Raw genomic sequence first — 16,996 nt, 5'->3', positions numbered from 1 at the left:
ATGGACTTTTATTATTTACGTTAGAACTGTATGATTTTCCAGTTAAATGTTATTTTGCGAATTTTGAAGGACACGATATTTTATGAATAAAAAAGAAAGAAAATATTTTAAAGGATGTGAATTGCCTGTGACAAACATGATTTGATATGATTGATAATATCATGAGGGAGAGGGAGCCTGTTTACGGGAGAAGATCTCTGAGGGAGCCCGACGGTCGTATTTTCTACTTTTGACAAGGCTCAGCGCCTGTTACCATGTATAATGGTGAGCTAAGACTAATTACTCGATCACATTATTATACGATTACAGCTAATCACTTTGAAGGATCAAACTTCACCCAAAAATGATATACGATTATGGAAATGTTTATGATTTAATGATTTATGATTTATTTATGCTTACAAATTCATGCTATCCTATTTTAAATAAAAGTATGATTTTTATGCATGCGCATGTTTATGTATTATTTGTTACTCATGGCTAGAACGTGGCGAGTCATTAGACTCACTAGTTTTGGATGGTTACAGGTGAGTATGATTTTGAGGGAGGCTGCTGACGCTTGAATGGATCGAGTACGACAGTACACTCCCGATGGACATTTATTTTCCGCATTTATTTAGTATGTAAGGTTTTTACGCAAAGATTTTGAGTATTGTTTATTGAGAGATTTTATGCTTTATTTTGAAGTATAGTTTTTTATTATTTTAAAAGTCGACGTATGATTTTTGGTGGTTGACGATTTTTTATTTTTATGCATTTAAGACTTTTAAATGTTGAGTTATTTCAAATTGAATGTTCCAAATTTTACATATATAAAAAAAAATTAGTAGGAATTTAAAATTAAAAATAAGAGACGTTTCATACCCCACAAGGACTTCAAATCCTTGTGGTACTAGGACTCTAATTTCATTAAATTAAATTCTTATATTATTATTTATTATATTATGTGTTTGTCAACTTTTGATAACACATTATATATATATATAATAAAAATATATGTACATGTTAGTAGTCACCACTACTCGTACCAACATTTAATTTGTAAATTCCAAACTCACTAAATAAATGATTCCGAACTCATTGTAACACCAATCAATTATCTGAGAGCACCGATGTATCAAGGATACAAATATTGTTCATATAATGAAAATTGAAATTTTCGAAGATCAAAATTTTCATTTACCATATTGGATAGCTGTCAGTTTTAGTGAACTCCTTCACAAAACAGGTAGTTCCACTCTCCTTCCTTAATTAGCAATCAAGATAACTTCCATTTCTTTCATCTTATGGTGTCAACTTATAAACTCCTTTATAAGCTTCATGTTTGATCTCTATCAAACTATAGTCATCAAATTTTAACTCATTGAAATTTGACTATCTCAACGGGAACACAGAATCCGATACTTGTGTGACTCTCAATGGTTCAGGGATACAGCTAGCCGTAGGTTCACATCTCCATGTAATTCAGAATAACATTTATTTTTATTCAGGCTACCCTAGTTAGCCCCATTTTTTCATCAATTCATTGATCAAGAATACCAGAACTCATTTCTGATTGCACCCATCGGATCATGGTAAGAGCATCTAATACTATCGCCACATGATCCCTAGGTATAATTGATAGTGCCTGCAAGAAATTTTAGTCATAGTTACCATACAGTACGGTCCCTTCAACAAATATATCTTAATCGAATCTACAACCATTGGTATATCGAGAGTTGCATATAAATCGATAACGTTGTGATTTATCTTTAAGTAATAGTGTCATGGTATACGTAACTGAGGAAACATATTTCCAAACTGCACATGTCTTACTTTGGCCAGAGATTTTTTGTACTATTAACTTATCAGACTACATAGGATATCTTTACCCGTAAGCAAATGGTGAATCCCCGACTATAATGCATTTGCTCCTATGTATTTCGAAACTACACCCAACCTCGCTACCCGATGACCCTCAATGGAGTCGGTAAACAAATCAAAGTGCATGCTAGTACGTATAATCCCTACATTGTCCCGGGTCAAAGGAACTAATGGTGTAGAACCATAACTGCGGACTATTCCACTCGATAAGTGAGAAGCACTTGGACAGTCTGAGGGAGGGTTGTTCAGTACATCATCATATGATCACTCATCTGTGTGAATAGGACATCTCCATGCTCTTGCCAATGAAACATGGCGTTTACATCACATATGCTAGTCTCGAGCTCAAGCGACCTTTATCCTTGTGTTAGGCGGCTGATTTGACTAGTAACCTATTTAGAATATACGATACACTTCCTAATGAGTTTCATGATCTTACGTTGCGAGGCAGACCTCATGGTATCTATTGTATATTGAAGGACATTATCTTTATAGCTTACATGAGTATACATATAAAGTATAATGCCCTAATCGAATGCAATCGTAAAATATTATTAAAATAAAGATTATTTTATATTAGAGTCAATAAAACCCAAGATACAAGTTGGTTTGCTGGAAACCTACTCTAACATAGCTAAAATTCCATTTAATCATGAATGGGCTTCTGATTTCACAACACTTGATTTACATTTGTTCATGATTCGATTTTCATAACATTTTAATAGGTGTGTGTATATGGAATCCACCACAATTTTCTTAGGCCAGTGTATTTTGATTTCACTTCAATTTTTATGGTATTTTTAAATGCTTATTAATTATGAGTTGGTTGTACTTTTTATAACTTTTGAATGATTTAATCAGAAATGGTTATAGAAATACAAAACTAAAGTTCAATAATAATTAATAAGCGTCTGCAAATAAAAATTGAACATCTTTTTCACAAATATAATTAATTATGAGATTTAAAATACATATTTTTTTATATTTAAAATGTGTTAAATTATGTTATTAAGTAAAACCTTGCTATTAAAGTGACGTGCACATGCCACACGCACATAAATTCAATGAGATTGTGTCACATATCAATTTCGTGAGACAAATTTATGAAACAACTTATGAAAAAATACTAATTTTTATGTCGATAATATTATTTTTCACTGCAGGTATGAACCGGGTCCTCTTGAGCCATAAAAAAATATTATTTTTTATGTCAATATTATTATTTCTCACTATAGATATGACCAGGATCTATCGAACATAAATATGTGAGACTGTCTCAAGTGATATCTATTAAGCACAATTAAGATATTCTTTAGTGCATAACTTTAATTTAGCAACGTATTTATCTTTTTATTAAATGCGGCTTGGAGAAGTGAATTTAAGTAATATTAAAAAAAACGTAAAAATAAGTTCAAAAATTAAAACCATATTTATTCTGTACACACGGTGATATATATGTGGACGCATGTGCATGTGTCTGTAAAGATTTTGGTGCATTACTTTTGCAAAAAATAATCAAAACTGAATCTTGATTCGATTGATTAGTTTGGTTCAGTAGAATTTAGCAACCAACATCAAAGAACTATCAGCAGTAGACCATTGAATTGGTATATGAATATTACATGGTTCCACCAGCCACAATGGAACTACTGCCCGAAATCATAGGGAGATCACCTTGAAAAACTTGAAAGCACCTGAAGCTGATTTTCCCAACCACCAGGCAATGGTGATCTGAATATCTGGACAAGCGCCATTTTTTGGGCCCTATCAAGGTTTTTCACACCATATCCTTTGTAAACTCCAAGTTTTAATGATTTTCGACCATCTTCGACAGCTCTCTTCCTCAAAGCTGTGAGCGAACTTGTCCACTGAGAATCCACATCTGTTAAGCTTGCCTTGACTTCCGACATTTTTACATCTACTGATGATGAATTAGCAGCAGCATCCACTGAGCTTTTAGGTAGTTGCCGTGTTTCCTTGGTATCTGGAATTTGACTTTGTTGGCTGTTGCCAGAATTGAGTTTGCTCCCCCACCATTTATATGAGATGCTTGACAAGCCATGAAATGGGAATCCATATTTGAATTCATCCACAGTTGTGGAATTCCCTTTGGTGGTTGTTGAGGCGTGGATATCATGAGGGCTTTCGTTATGTGCATCCTTACTTAGCTGTGGAATATTCATTTGTAATGGTAGTGACACCTGCATATAGCCGGTTTTTAATGCCTTCCAATGAAGTAAAATAACAAAAAGAAACATAATGAAGACGAAATACCAATATCAATGAGGTAAAATGGATTATATGTGTGTGTGTGTGTGTGTGTGTGTTTGTGAACATGGTTTTCAAACACAGAAAAAAGCAATGCTAGTTGAAGAGGACAAGGCAAGGAGAGAAGGGATTTTAGACTTCTAAGAAAGATTATCTCGTATTTTACGGGAAAAAAGAGTTTAACTAACTTGGTGCAAATTCTTCTTTTCAAAAAACCATTGTTTGTACAGAAATGGAAGGGATCCCACTATTTGCCCGCAATCCTTTGTGATTGCCTGTATATGTAGCACATTGGTCCATAATGCTGCTTAAACAATAATAGAATTACATCATTGTACTTTTGGTGTATCTTTAAATGCCCAATTCTCTTCCATTTGATCAAGAAGAATAGAGGAGACCATGAACAAAAAAGTGTTCTTCATTGGTGAGTATGGACCAAGTGTTTTTCACAGGATAACAACAATCACACAAAGCAGAACGAAATTTAATTTTTTTTGTAAAATGGCAGCGAAAATAGTCGAAGCTATGTGCATCTTCACCCACAAAACAAACTAGAGTACAAATATATAGGTTTGATAACCAGACAATCAAGAGATTAGCCCCCATGTTAGGCTAGCTATTCATAATTAAATGTATCCTAATAATTAAGTACTTAGCAAGGTATTACATTATGCCAGAAGCTGACAATGTTCACTAAGATGCCAACAAATAAACGAAGAGTGACAAATTTGACCAACCAGACAATCCAATGATAGAGTTATTTATTGATTTTCCAAAAAAACAAGTCTTGAGTTTAAATCACATTGGATGAACGACTGTAATTTTCTTGAAAGAATAAAAAAACTGGTGCGGCGAATGAGAATCCGACCATAATTCAGCACTATTCCTAACCTACAACTAGAAACCAACAAAGTAAACTATTGCAAATTTAGAAAAATCAGTGTTCTAAAAAGCTGTAGGGAGTAGGCTGACGGTTGGTTACCTGGGCGCTAGGTGGTTTTTGTAAAGTATTTTTATAATATTTAGTAACATTATATATTAATATATTTTATTTTTAGATATTAAATCATTGTTTTATATAGGTCGGGAGAGAATGACTAATAAAAAATAAGATAAAGTTTTTTATTTTAGGATATTAAATTATTGTTTAAATTAATTCAATATCATTATTGTGATTTCCTCTTCCTTGGATGGAAAATCATTCTCGTGAAATTCAATTTAGATCGTAGAAGAAGATGAAATTTGATGTCTTACGGAAAGCCAGCAAATCACATTTCTTGTTGGAATTTGATTTAGAACCTATAAAAAAATTACATTAAACTAAAAGAACAAAAAAATTAAAAATAAACCAAAAAAAAAAACTTGGAAAAAAATGAAAAAAGCCCTGACCACCTAGGCAGCCCGACTAGCACTTTTTCTAGGAGGTCGGCCGCTGCCTAGGCGACTGCCTTGGCTGATTTTTAGAACAGTGAGAAAAATATAAGTCTGTCCAATCAATGATGAAATAAATGGGTTATTTAGAGTATGTCTGATATTGCTCAAAGTGCAATCTAGCACTTGATATTATCCCACAAGTAAGTTTTGTCCACTATATTTCTTCAAAAATATGGTTTTTCCCTTTCAATCTGTGCATAACTAGAAACAGCGGAAGCAAATGGACATGCAGTTATCAGAAGAAGAAAACATAAAATTTGTGAATTGGAAAATTCTGATCATAGTGACAAAATGCAAAAGAAATTTAACAGCCAGCTGACGAAAGAGAATAAGATCACAATTCACAAACAAGAGAAAAATATGTCTCACATGCAAGCAAACTGATGTCTCACAAGCAAACTCTAGAAGGAACGGGCAAAACCACCTATAGGTCAGCTTCAAGCACCAAACAGAGCACATATTCGCAGAAGCTAAGAAACCTAAGTTAGGCTACCTTTACCGAAAAAGAAACAAAGAGATGTGAGCATGATGTTGGATTCACCAAATTTATACGTAGTACTGTAGTATAAAATTGGGACACTAGTAATAAGCAGTTTTGGAATTCCTACAAAGCTGATTCACCAAAACCGAATGACAAACAACAAGAAGAGTTTCATTTCACTAACAAAATACTTATACTGACATGCTCTCTTCAAAACAATTTTTTTAAGTAATATTTCCTTTCTATGTACCCAAATATGCAGCACATAACCACCCACAAAACCCATACCTATGTAAAACACAATTACCAGAGAACGGCTTATAAAACCAGTAGCTTTCATAGACTTTCTACCTTTGAATCATCACATCCAAAACAAAATTGAAAACACTTGTGTTAAACACAGCATTCGTTCTCAATTTCCACATACAATCTCAGTCATTGCATAAAGTATTGGATAAAAATAACTGAGTATGTGCCCCATCCTGTAGTCACTTCTAGTATCATTTCACAATGTCAAACATTCATTCCCCAATCCAAGGACAGTCGAGGATTCGAGTTTGATATTGCAGCAAATTCCATCGACAAAAGGGATACAATCATCAAACACCTACAACGCGCACTTTGTCCCCCCTGAACCTATCACAACCAAACTACTTCCATCTCCCACGAGGAATAAATTCAGTTTATTGCAAAATCAGGAATCGGATGTTCAACAAAATATACCACTTTCGTAATTTCAGAAAAGCAAGCACCAACAACTTTTACCATCCAGCTTCCATGAAAGGTGAAAATTATTAGAAGACAAACACTACTACCTGATCCTCCCTCGAATTTGTACAGATAAATGAATTCCAAAAGAACCATGTTAACATTGAGCTGCGACTAGCTAATATGAATTAATATTCCATCAACGTAGCAACTATACGAACTTTGATCAAGACCAACAATAAAATGCACCAATAATCACTATAAAAGACTACTCAATTACACAAGAAATCTAGTGATGCACACCTCGTGCTTAAACCCAATTCGATTCATGATGGAAACATTTTAATTTCCAATTTTTGGCTTCAAGATTCACGATGTGTCAACAATTTCAAGGTTTCGACAATCATTTCTACATGGGTCCACAATTATTCGCAAAATTGAACAGAGTGTTGGTGGCAAACTGCGGACCTCGGAGAAATCGATGCGGAAGCTGACTTCACGTGGATCTGTCTTCGTTTCAATCTGAGTTGCGTTTGAATGTGGTGTGGCCTAGTAGTTTGGTTGTAAAATCGGACAAAACAAAATATAGTACTACTTCCGTCCCCATAACAATTTTATAATTTTACTTTATTTATAATATTTATTTAATTACAAAACTTTAAATTAAATACAAATTGATTGGTTGTCTGTGTCTTTCTTGGGTTCAGATGTTGTTCGGTTTTGCTGGATTGAATTTTGGAGCATTTTATTTACAACATTTTTTGGCTGCAATTGGTATACAAACATGGGATATAAGATTTCGAGTATTTTCTGAAGCCAGTTCTTTATTTTCATTCATTAATCTGATCCGGGTTAGTGGCATTTTCACTGTATTTGAGGCTTTAAATTCAAAATTAGCCTCTCGATTCTCCTGGTTTAGATTTAGTGATTAGTTAAACCCTTCTCCCCACCCCGAGGCATTTTTTTGCCTTCAAAATTTTGTCATTCTCATTTCTTGCTTCATCGTTTTGTTCAATTGGTTTAGTTCTTTCAATACAATTGAAATTGCCTGTACATTATTTTTATGGACTTTCAAGCGGAATTCGATGTAAAAAACACCGTCTATTTAGAAGAATTATAGAAATGTTGGTTTTGTTTTTGCTCTCTAATATTTCGCGAATTTATTTTGTGGGTATTGTGTCAAAGAATGCGGTATAAGCCTGGTTTATTTTTTGAAAAAGACATCTTCTTGTGTTTTGTTTTGGTTTTTGCGAAAGTCATCTCAGGTAACCCATGGGTCAATCGTGTCGAATGGTAACTTTAGTTACTGGTACACCAATGTTTAGATTTTAAATCTAAAGTATTGATAAAAAATATAGTACTACCATATATTACTTATGTGAAATGGTGAAATGTAGATTTAAAGGAATGGAAATGTTCTTCCAAGAGATTGACAGATTGTGTACAGAAAAATGTGATGGATGGTTGTTTTTATGTTTTTGGTTGGGAGTGGGGAGATCGAGGCATTTTTAAAGAAGTAACTAAGCATTGCCATCTCTGTTAATTTTTTGCTTGTGGGTTTAGTCATTGAGTTCATGAAAAACTAAAATTATCTGGTTTCTATCGACGGGTATTTGTCTGGTGGCAGCCTACATTTTTTGTTTTGTTATCATACTTCATCATGCAAGTAAACACCCATGAAATTAATAGCACATCCCACAGATATATGGTAGGCATTAGAATTGCTTTAGTTTACAAGTCCCAGGTTTTGTAATGCTATAATCAAGTGTTGCAGGCTTTGAAGCAAAAAGAAAAACGTCATATTATGAGGTTGGTCAGGTGGAATATATGGTGGATGATGGTGATGTCACCGATTCTTTAGATACAACTGATGAGCAATATTATACAGCTGAAGATGCAAATCGTAATGAGTATGATATGGTTAGTTGATGTTCAAAGCATTTCTTGATATATTTTCAGCCTTTTAGTAATATTAAGTTATTAAAATTTAAAAATAAAAGTACCCACGCTAGGTAGTGTTTGGAAAGCAGATACTCTTATGTTCTTTGCTTCTCTGGTTCGCTCTTGTCTTGCTTTTGATTGGAGTTTCTGATCTTTTCTCTCCACCGTGGCAACGAACACAGCGCAACAAAGAGGGTTTGCTTGGTCTGTTCTCTACTTCCATCTTCTTGTAGTTTCTGATCGCATCTCTTCTACGCGTCGTTCCCCCTTATTGGCACTGGAAAGCTTCTACTGTGTTAGTTTTCTCCCACTTGTTGTTTTTCTGCTTTTTTAAAATTTTTCTTACATTCTTGGGTATGTTCTTTTCTTGCTCTTGTTTGGGGTTTCCGATTTCTTGAGGTGCTTTGTTTTTGTCGGGTTAGTTTTCTTCTCGTGTTTTTGTTTTGCTGATTGATTTGCATATTTGCTTATGCTCATACTCATGAATTCGGTTTGTGTTTATGTGCATATAAGATACGGGTGATGGATTTAAGGCTAAAACGCGACGTTAGTTCAGGTTGAACTAAACAGCAGTTTGGCCTTAGGAGTGTCAACTAATACTAAAAATCTTTCTGTATTGAGCAGACTTTTTTCTTGAGTTGTGTGCACTCGGTTTCTCATCAAATGAACCAAACACCACATGTCTTCACATTAGCTTTGCAGGGCACATAAAAAAAATTGTCAATGAAAAACCCAACTTATCGCATATTGGAACTATTCAACAATTAGGCACAAACTTTTCGGTTTATAATTTAACAATGTCGATGTGATCCTAAAATGAAATGCGGTCAAATACCATGAGCTGGAACTTCTTTCTTAAATTCTAAACAGTAAGAAGCGTCTTACCAGATAGATTTGAGAGGTTCCATGGACATAATAAACTCATGGAAATAGGCATACATGCATGCAACTTGCTAGGTCCAATCTTAGCCTAAACTAATTAGTTTGTTTGCCTATAAACACCAGGCATTTTCCTTTCGCTTTGTATATCTCAATAACCAAGGAAAAAATAACATATATAGTTGGAGATATGAAATCCTTTTCATTTTAATTGGTCTCGTATCTCTTGCGTTGGTACATATATGATATAACACCATAAATTTCCTATTCAAATCATACAAATAAATCTGCATTTTAATTTAATTTCGATTGGGTACTTGTTCATGTTCAAACCAATGAATACTTAACCATTCTTCACACTTAATATTACAACCAACCAAACATGTAGTAGTACAGACACAATCTAGCATCCTGCTCCATCCGTCTGGTACATTTGTCCTTTCTCTTTCTCCTTGTTGGACCGCACAAACACAAAAAATCAAACGAGCAAGTTGTGGTTGAACTTATTGAGTCTTACTTTCTGTTCTTGCATTTCTCCACGGCTCCAAAGGATAACACTTTTAGCTCCGAGACGATTGAACAAAGAGGATTCGAAGGCCACTGTCATAAAATAATGAACTAGATAATAAAAAAATATGCCACCACTTTTAATTTTGAGACGACTAAACAAATCTACTATATTATTATTCATATAGATTCCATTTTAAAAAAACGAAACCATGTAATATTAAGATTAGCATTTTGGTCTACTTGGTCTAATAAAATACCAGCGATGCCGTGACAAAGAAAAGACAATGCAATAGAAACCAACAGGATTAAGAATACTCGCAAACGAAAATATGCTTGCTACATGACCTAACTTGTAAAACATTACATTTGTTAATATTACATGGAAAAAAAATTCTGGCAATTTCATTTCCAGTAGGCACTGCTTCATAACGCGGCACAAGAGTGCACCCGCGCATTCTACAAGTAAAAAACTAGCAGAAGGTTGCGCGCTTGCAGGATAAACGCTTGCAAACGCGTGCATCCCTTCCAAAAAGAACCCCGAGGCTTGCGCGTTGTTATGCGTTATACCCGTGCAGCAGCACACCACAAAAAGCCACAAAATACAGACGTAAGCACGCCATTGCACACTATATCCACGGAGTAACGCCTTTTTTACATGTCACACACAGAACTATATGCGCACTAGCATAACCAAGGTGCGCATATGCACGCTCACTGCCCCCATATTTTTACAGATTTAGCCTCACATTAACTGCATTAAAAAAGCACAGCAGCGCACATCCTCTTCTGGAAAAAAACACAAAAAAAAGCATTTTTCCCTCTCGTTCTTACAAAAAATCCCCTTTTTTCATATACCCTTCTCTTCTTCCCTTGAAGATGCCATTAAAATCCCATATATCCACTAACCCTACAGCTGAGCAAGACCCGTTCAATGGAGCCCAAACACCGACCGCTCAACACATCTTTCAAGATTCCCGTACGCAACACTGCCTACCGGAACTTCAGCTTCGTTGCCCGCCTACTTCCAGTAACATTTTCTAAGGTAAACTCATCTTCTTTGCAATTTTATATACAAGATTTACTGGTTTATGCAATATATTGTCTTATAAATTTTGGGCCTAAATGTTGCTATTCCTTGAATATATTTACTAAGAATTATGCCTCCATCTCATAGCTATGATAAATACAAATTTTGGAATGCGGAAACTCTTGAGGGGATTTAAAAAGCTTTGACTCCTATTTACGTGTGAATCTTACCAAGCCCATGGGCTGTAATAATTTTTATTACTTGTCCATAGGTTACTTGAAATTCCATATATTAGTGTGTTAATTATTTATGCACATTACTTCTTGTTTGTCCTTACATTTAGGTCATTAGAAGACAAATGTACATCCCTTGCAAATCTAAAACCAGATTTCCGCAACTGGTTTGTCAAAGTATTGGTCTCTGAAAAAACTACGATCCGTTTTTTGAAATGGGGAAGACAGTTTAAAACATCTAAGTTACTTGTATTGAGGTGGTTACAAACAATCATACCATGTGTCATAACCCATCTACGTCTCACCTCTCTCTATATAATATATATAAGCTTATATACCCTCTACTATTTTACAATTACTTGCTTTAACACTTATACTTTTCTCTCAATATCTAAACAACTTGTTCCTAAAACAAATCCAATAGAAAACAATCAGTGCTGTGATTGTATTGACTGCACCCAATGTTACTACAACTCTCTATTTTAAAAAGAAGTCGAAGAACTAATAAAAAGATTTTACTCAAATCCGGTATGGGCCATCATCTTACGAAGAGCACTTATCATGGAATCAAAACTTTCTCTTCTACTAGATTACGAAGCTAATATTGAAAACAGAGCTAGATAACAACATTATCCGACAAATACAATATGTGTTTTAAACATATACTAGGCCATCTATCTTATAGTCTAGAAATTGTTTAATTCAAAACATTTATATCAACCTGTTAATAATAATTATTATTATTATACAGAACCGACATGTGCAGAAGTTGTCTTTATTTTATTTTTCACACTTGATCACATTTTCGCTGTTGCAATACATAAATAACTTTATCTAATGTTTTTGGTATACCATTTGTTTCTACTTATTATATCTATTATCAATTATTTCAAGCTATATCTAATTTAACATGTTATTACTGACCTAGCTAATGGCTAATTTATTATTTGGATTCTAATTTTAGTCTAAAAAAGATATATATAACCTTTGAATCATATATATGCTCAGTAAATACCAAAATATGATATAGCTTTTGCAAATGTATTATTACTTATGATTGGCCTACGAACAATAGTTTGTCTTCATTAGTAGAAGATTTTTTTTTAATAAAATCTTCACATTTTCACAAGCTGTTTATTTCTAATAAGCTAAAATAAAACGATGTAATTTTCTAGCTTTTTTATGTATAATAAGTTAAATTTCTACAATTGAGCACCAGTTGATATACTAGAATCTAGCTCACCTTACTATTGGATTTGTTTTCTTCAGGTACAACCCAATAGGCAGAAACGAGGAATGAAGTGATCTTGTAATAATAGAAACATAACTAAGTTTTTTACGTTTTCTAGATATGTGCTACCTAAATACATTACATAGAATGTATGTAATTTAGCATGCTGCTATAATGTTTAGACTTTATTAATATTTTGATAGTAAGATTCAGTAACTTATAGCTTGTTTCTTAGTTTTACCAAAAATGTCAATATTCACAAAAACTAAAAATATGATACTTTTGGTTTATTAATACATAAAAAATCCTTTAGATATCATCTAAACATCTTAAAAACTTTTATTTTTGAAAAATAAAAATATCAAAAGCAATTTTTAAAAATCGAATATATATCTAAAACCTACTTATTATTAACCCTATAAATGTTTTTTAAAATTAAAAATTGTTGTATTCACACGGATGTATATAGAATACTCATTTCTTATTTCGTATTAACATATTGAGTCATATCTATTATATCTGAACACGTACAACCAAAATTTACCTAGGCTTAGCAATAACCTTTGTGTGTAATATTTATATTGGTAAACATATTTTATACCTTATTTTCTATAAATATTATTATTCAAACAATATAATTCATTAATTGTTTCTAAAAAATGAACATTTAAATACAAAAGAAAATAGCATAGATGCATAAATCATGTCCATTGCTAAAATTTTAAAAATAATAACTCCCTCAACATATATGAAATATACATGTATTAATCTTATCCAATAGCTATACAAAAACATATGCTTTAAAAAAACATATGCTTTAATTAGATCTTAACAATAACACCATTGATATAATGTCTAAGATAAATAAAATAGAGTACATTACTCCTTATCAAACCAATTTCTAGCTTTTGATTCCTAACACGCAAAAATATCAAAAAATAAAAAACTTTTAACTATTATTAGCCGTCTTTTCCCTAAAAAAACAAAACAAGGAAAAAATTTAATATTACTCTGCATATTTAACTGATAATTCCATGTTCATTCTTATTACTTAGACGCCCGGTCAATTTCACTACTTTTTTAGCAAGCTTAAATAAAACTTTTAAACATTCCAACGAGCATACACAATTTCAACCAAATTACAGAATATTCTTTTAAATATTTTCGAATATATATATATTCCTACATTTAATATATCATCCCCATGTTATTCTATCTTTTTTTTAATATTTTTTATAAAGGAATGGCCCACCTCCCCATACTATCCTATCTTTTTTTAAATATTTTTTATAAAAACAATTAATTCAAACGGTGACATTTGAAAAAAATAAAATAAAATAATTAAAATAATTAAAAATAAAATAAAATAATTAAAAATAAATTAAAAAATTTTAACGGTAATTTAAAACCAAATTTAACAGCTAGTTAACGGCTATTTTAATTAAAAAAATAAAATTTTCATCTATAAATGGTCACCATATTTTACAAGCTATTTCAATCATCCAAACACATAAATCACTCCAAAAATCTTCTTTCTACTATTTTCATAATCTCAATTTCATTTGTAATATTTACTTCTATAATCCTATTCCGAAATGGATGAAAATAACCGACGATTTTTCAGAAATTTCGTGAATTATCCAAATATGCCAGAAGAAAATGTTTCTTCCCAAAATTCATAAATTCCACCAAATTATCCATATTTTCCATATCCACCAAATTATCCACATAATCCATATTCACCAAATTATCCATATAGTTCAAATCAACCAAATTATCCATTTAATCAATATCCACCAAATTATCCATATAATCCACATGCAACGGATATGCCTTTTATATCTCCGACGGAAAATGAATCGGCCACTCCGACTTTTGTCCCCGAGACTCAACTGTCCGATCGTGAATCTCCGGTTGAACTCGCAAATTTGGAGAAGACGGATTTTGGTGCTGAGGGTAGGAGAAAATGGTCAACCTGGACAAAAGTTGAAGATGAGGTCTTAGCGAGATCGTTTGTCACTATCAGTGACGACCCATTCATAGGCAATGATCAAAAGACGGATGCTTTTTGGGGACGTGTTGCAAACTACTACAATGAGAATCGTCCTGCAGGTACACCCAACAGAATTGCAAGTGTTATACGATCGCACTGACACAATACTATCCAACAAAAAGTGTATCGCTTCAATGCAAATTACAATAGCATTTATAGTGCGTATCGTAGCGGCCATAGTGACGAGGATATATTACGGCTTGCGTATGAAAAATACCGCGATGAAAATAATGGCGTTGCATTTAACCTCGAGCATGTGTGGAGAGTCGTAAAAGACCGTCCAATGTTTACTCTGCAGTCCGTTGATCACGTTGTTGGCACGAAAAAAGCGAGGACGTCGGAGTCGGGAGCAAGCAACACATCATCCAACCAAGATTCGAGTTTATATGTAGACCTAAACGAAGATGAAACTCGTCCAGTTGGTCAGAAGGCATCAAAAAGAAAGGGAAAAGGCAAAATGAAATCGGACATTGAAGGTATGACAATAAATTTGGACAATATGTTTGCAAAGTTTACTGAGTATATAAGTGTAAAAATGGTTGAAGTTGAAATGAAACAAAAACAACTCGAAGTCGAGGAGATAAAGGCAAAAGCTGCCGAGATGAAGGCAAAAGCTACCTTAGGCAAAGTTCAACTACAGGAATACGCAATTCTTTCGAAGGACACTTCACAAATGACAGGGGAGCAACTTATCATCCACGAACATCTATAACAGTGGTTTTATATCGTTATTTTTTAAGTCAAAGACAATAGTTTCACAACAAAAATTGTTGTCTTTTAACATGATTGACAAAAGTTTCAAAATAGTTAAATAATATTGTTTTTGACTGTGTTACACATCATGTCTACAACTGTTAGAATTAAATTTATTGTGGAGATGCTAAGGAAAAACCAGTAGATGTTGGATTAGTACAAAACCAGTAGAACCAGTAGATGTTGTAAACCAGAAGTACTTGTATCGCGCTAAAACCTGCTTAAATAATTTCTTAGCTAAAACCAGAACTAGAAGGATACAAAATTCGAAATATACACTAACAGAATCTTGCGTATCTCAAAGTCTCTAAATATTACCGTTGATCTATTAACGTGATACCAGCATTTATTGCTTCATTAAATTCCATTAAATGCTATACAAGAACATTTAAGACGGTATATCATTTTTGGTATGAACTGCGACTGATTACTTTTAATGTATTCTGCAGGGTCCATTTTAAGCAATAAAGCTGAACCACCAAAAAGAAAAGAACCGTTCAGGTTTTGAACATTGAATAGAGCCTATATATGGAGATGAAGGATTTTATGAAGAAAAATGATGTATTGAAAAAAAAATCTGAATTGAAAAACATCATTCGAGCATTGTTAGAACTTTCAGTTATCTAAAGAGCTCACACGCTTCATTGCATACTGTTGATCATTGAGATCATATTGTGCTAGCTACTTCAGTTATATCTTCTTAAGCTATTTATTTCATCAATTCATTGATAGAAGAATTTGTAACTGGAAAAGAGTCTTTTCCAGAATTTAAGATCATTCAAGAAGTTGAGTTGTAAAGCTAAGAGTTTCAATAGGCGAAGGGCAAGTCCTATTGAAGTGGGTGTGTACAATTGTTGTGCTGTATTCACCAAAGTCTTTTAGTGATACCTTCTGAAAACAGAAGAAGGGGAGACGTAGAAGATTCATCTTCGAACTTCCAGAAACAAACCTTGTGCTATCTACTGTTTTTCGGCTTTATCATTTTTCACCCACTAACCAACAGATCGTTTTCCGCACATTATCTTGTGATCTGCTGGTCTTTATACTTGAACAAGAATCGTTAAAATCTCTAACATGATTTTAGCACATCATTCGAAAAGAATTTAATAAGTTGGCCATTAAGTTTATTCAACCCCCCCTTCTAAACTCCACCCGATCCTCAACAAGTGGTATCAGAGCAGAGTTATTCTTGTTCTGAAAAAATATTTAATAGACATGGCTCATTTCAGCAAAGTTCCAATGTTCTCAAAAGAAGATTTCGATGATTGAAAAATCAGAATGCACGCTCATCTTGCGGCTCAAGATGATGACATGTGGTATGTCATCACTGATGGTCCATTAAAGATCTTAAAGCCAAATCCAGCTATTGCTATCACCGAAGGTGCACCTCAGATGCTTGAAAAACCAAGATATGAATGGACAAGTGAGGACAAGAAGAAAGCCAATCTTGACAACGTTGCGAAGGACATTTTATACAAGACACTCGACAAAAATACCTTCAGCAAAATCAAGATGTGCCATATTGCCAAGGAAATCTGGGAAAAATTAATTCAGATCTGTGAAGGAAATGAAGAAACAAAGGAAAACAAACTGTCTGTAGCCATGCAGAAGTTTG

At 33.3% G+C, this 16,996-nt stretch overlaps 2 protein-coding genes across 2 annotated transcripts; one reads left to right on the top strand and one right to left on the bottom strand.

The window, feature by feature from the left end:
* Nucleotides 1–3,367: 3,367 nt before the first annotated feature.
* On the bottom strand, nt 3,368–7,292 carry LOC142554996 (uncharacterized). The gene is made up of 3 exons (XM_075665623.1): nt 7,223–7,292; nt 4,320–4,406; nt 3,368–4,064 (listed from the first exon to the last, which is right to left on the bottom strand). The coding sequence occupies exon 3, from the start codon at nt 4,044–4,046 to the stop codon at nt 3,534–3,536; it is 513 nt and encodes a 170-aa protein (XP_075521738.1). The 5' UTR covers nt 4,047–4,064; nt 4,320–4,406; nt 7,223–7,292; the 3' UTR covers nt 3,368–3,533.
* Nucleotides 7,293–14,404: 7,112 nt separating this feature from the next.
* On the top strand, nt 14,405–15,340 carry LOC142504302 (glutathione S-transferase T3-like). Its single transcript, XM_075617185.1, has 2 exons — nt 14,405–14,687; nt 14,751–15,340. Exons 1-2 carry the CDS (start codon nt 14,405–14,407, stop codon nt 15,338–15,340), a joined length of 873 nt encoding a protein of 290 aa, XP_075473300.1.
* Nucleotides 15,341–16,996: the final 1,656 nt, after the last annotated feature.

Source organism: Primulina tabacum, chromosome 9 (assembly GCF_025594145.1).
Source record: "Primulina tabacum isolate GXHZ01 chromosome 9, ASM2559414v2, whole genome shotgun sequence".
NCBI lineage: Eukaryota > Viridiplantae > Streptophyta > Magnoliopsida > Lamiales > Gesneriaceae > Primulina > Primulina tabacum.
This window is presented reverse-complemented; position numbering and strand designations above follow the sequence as displayed.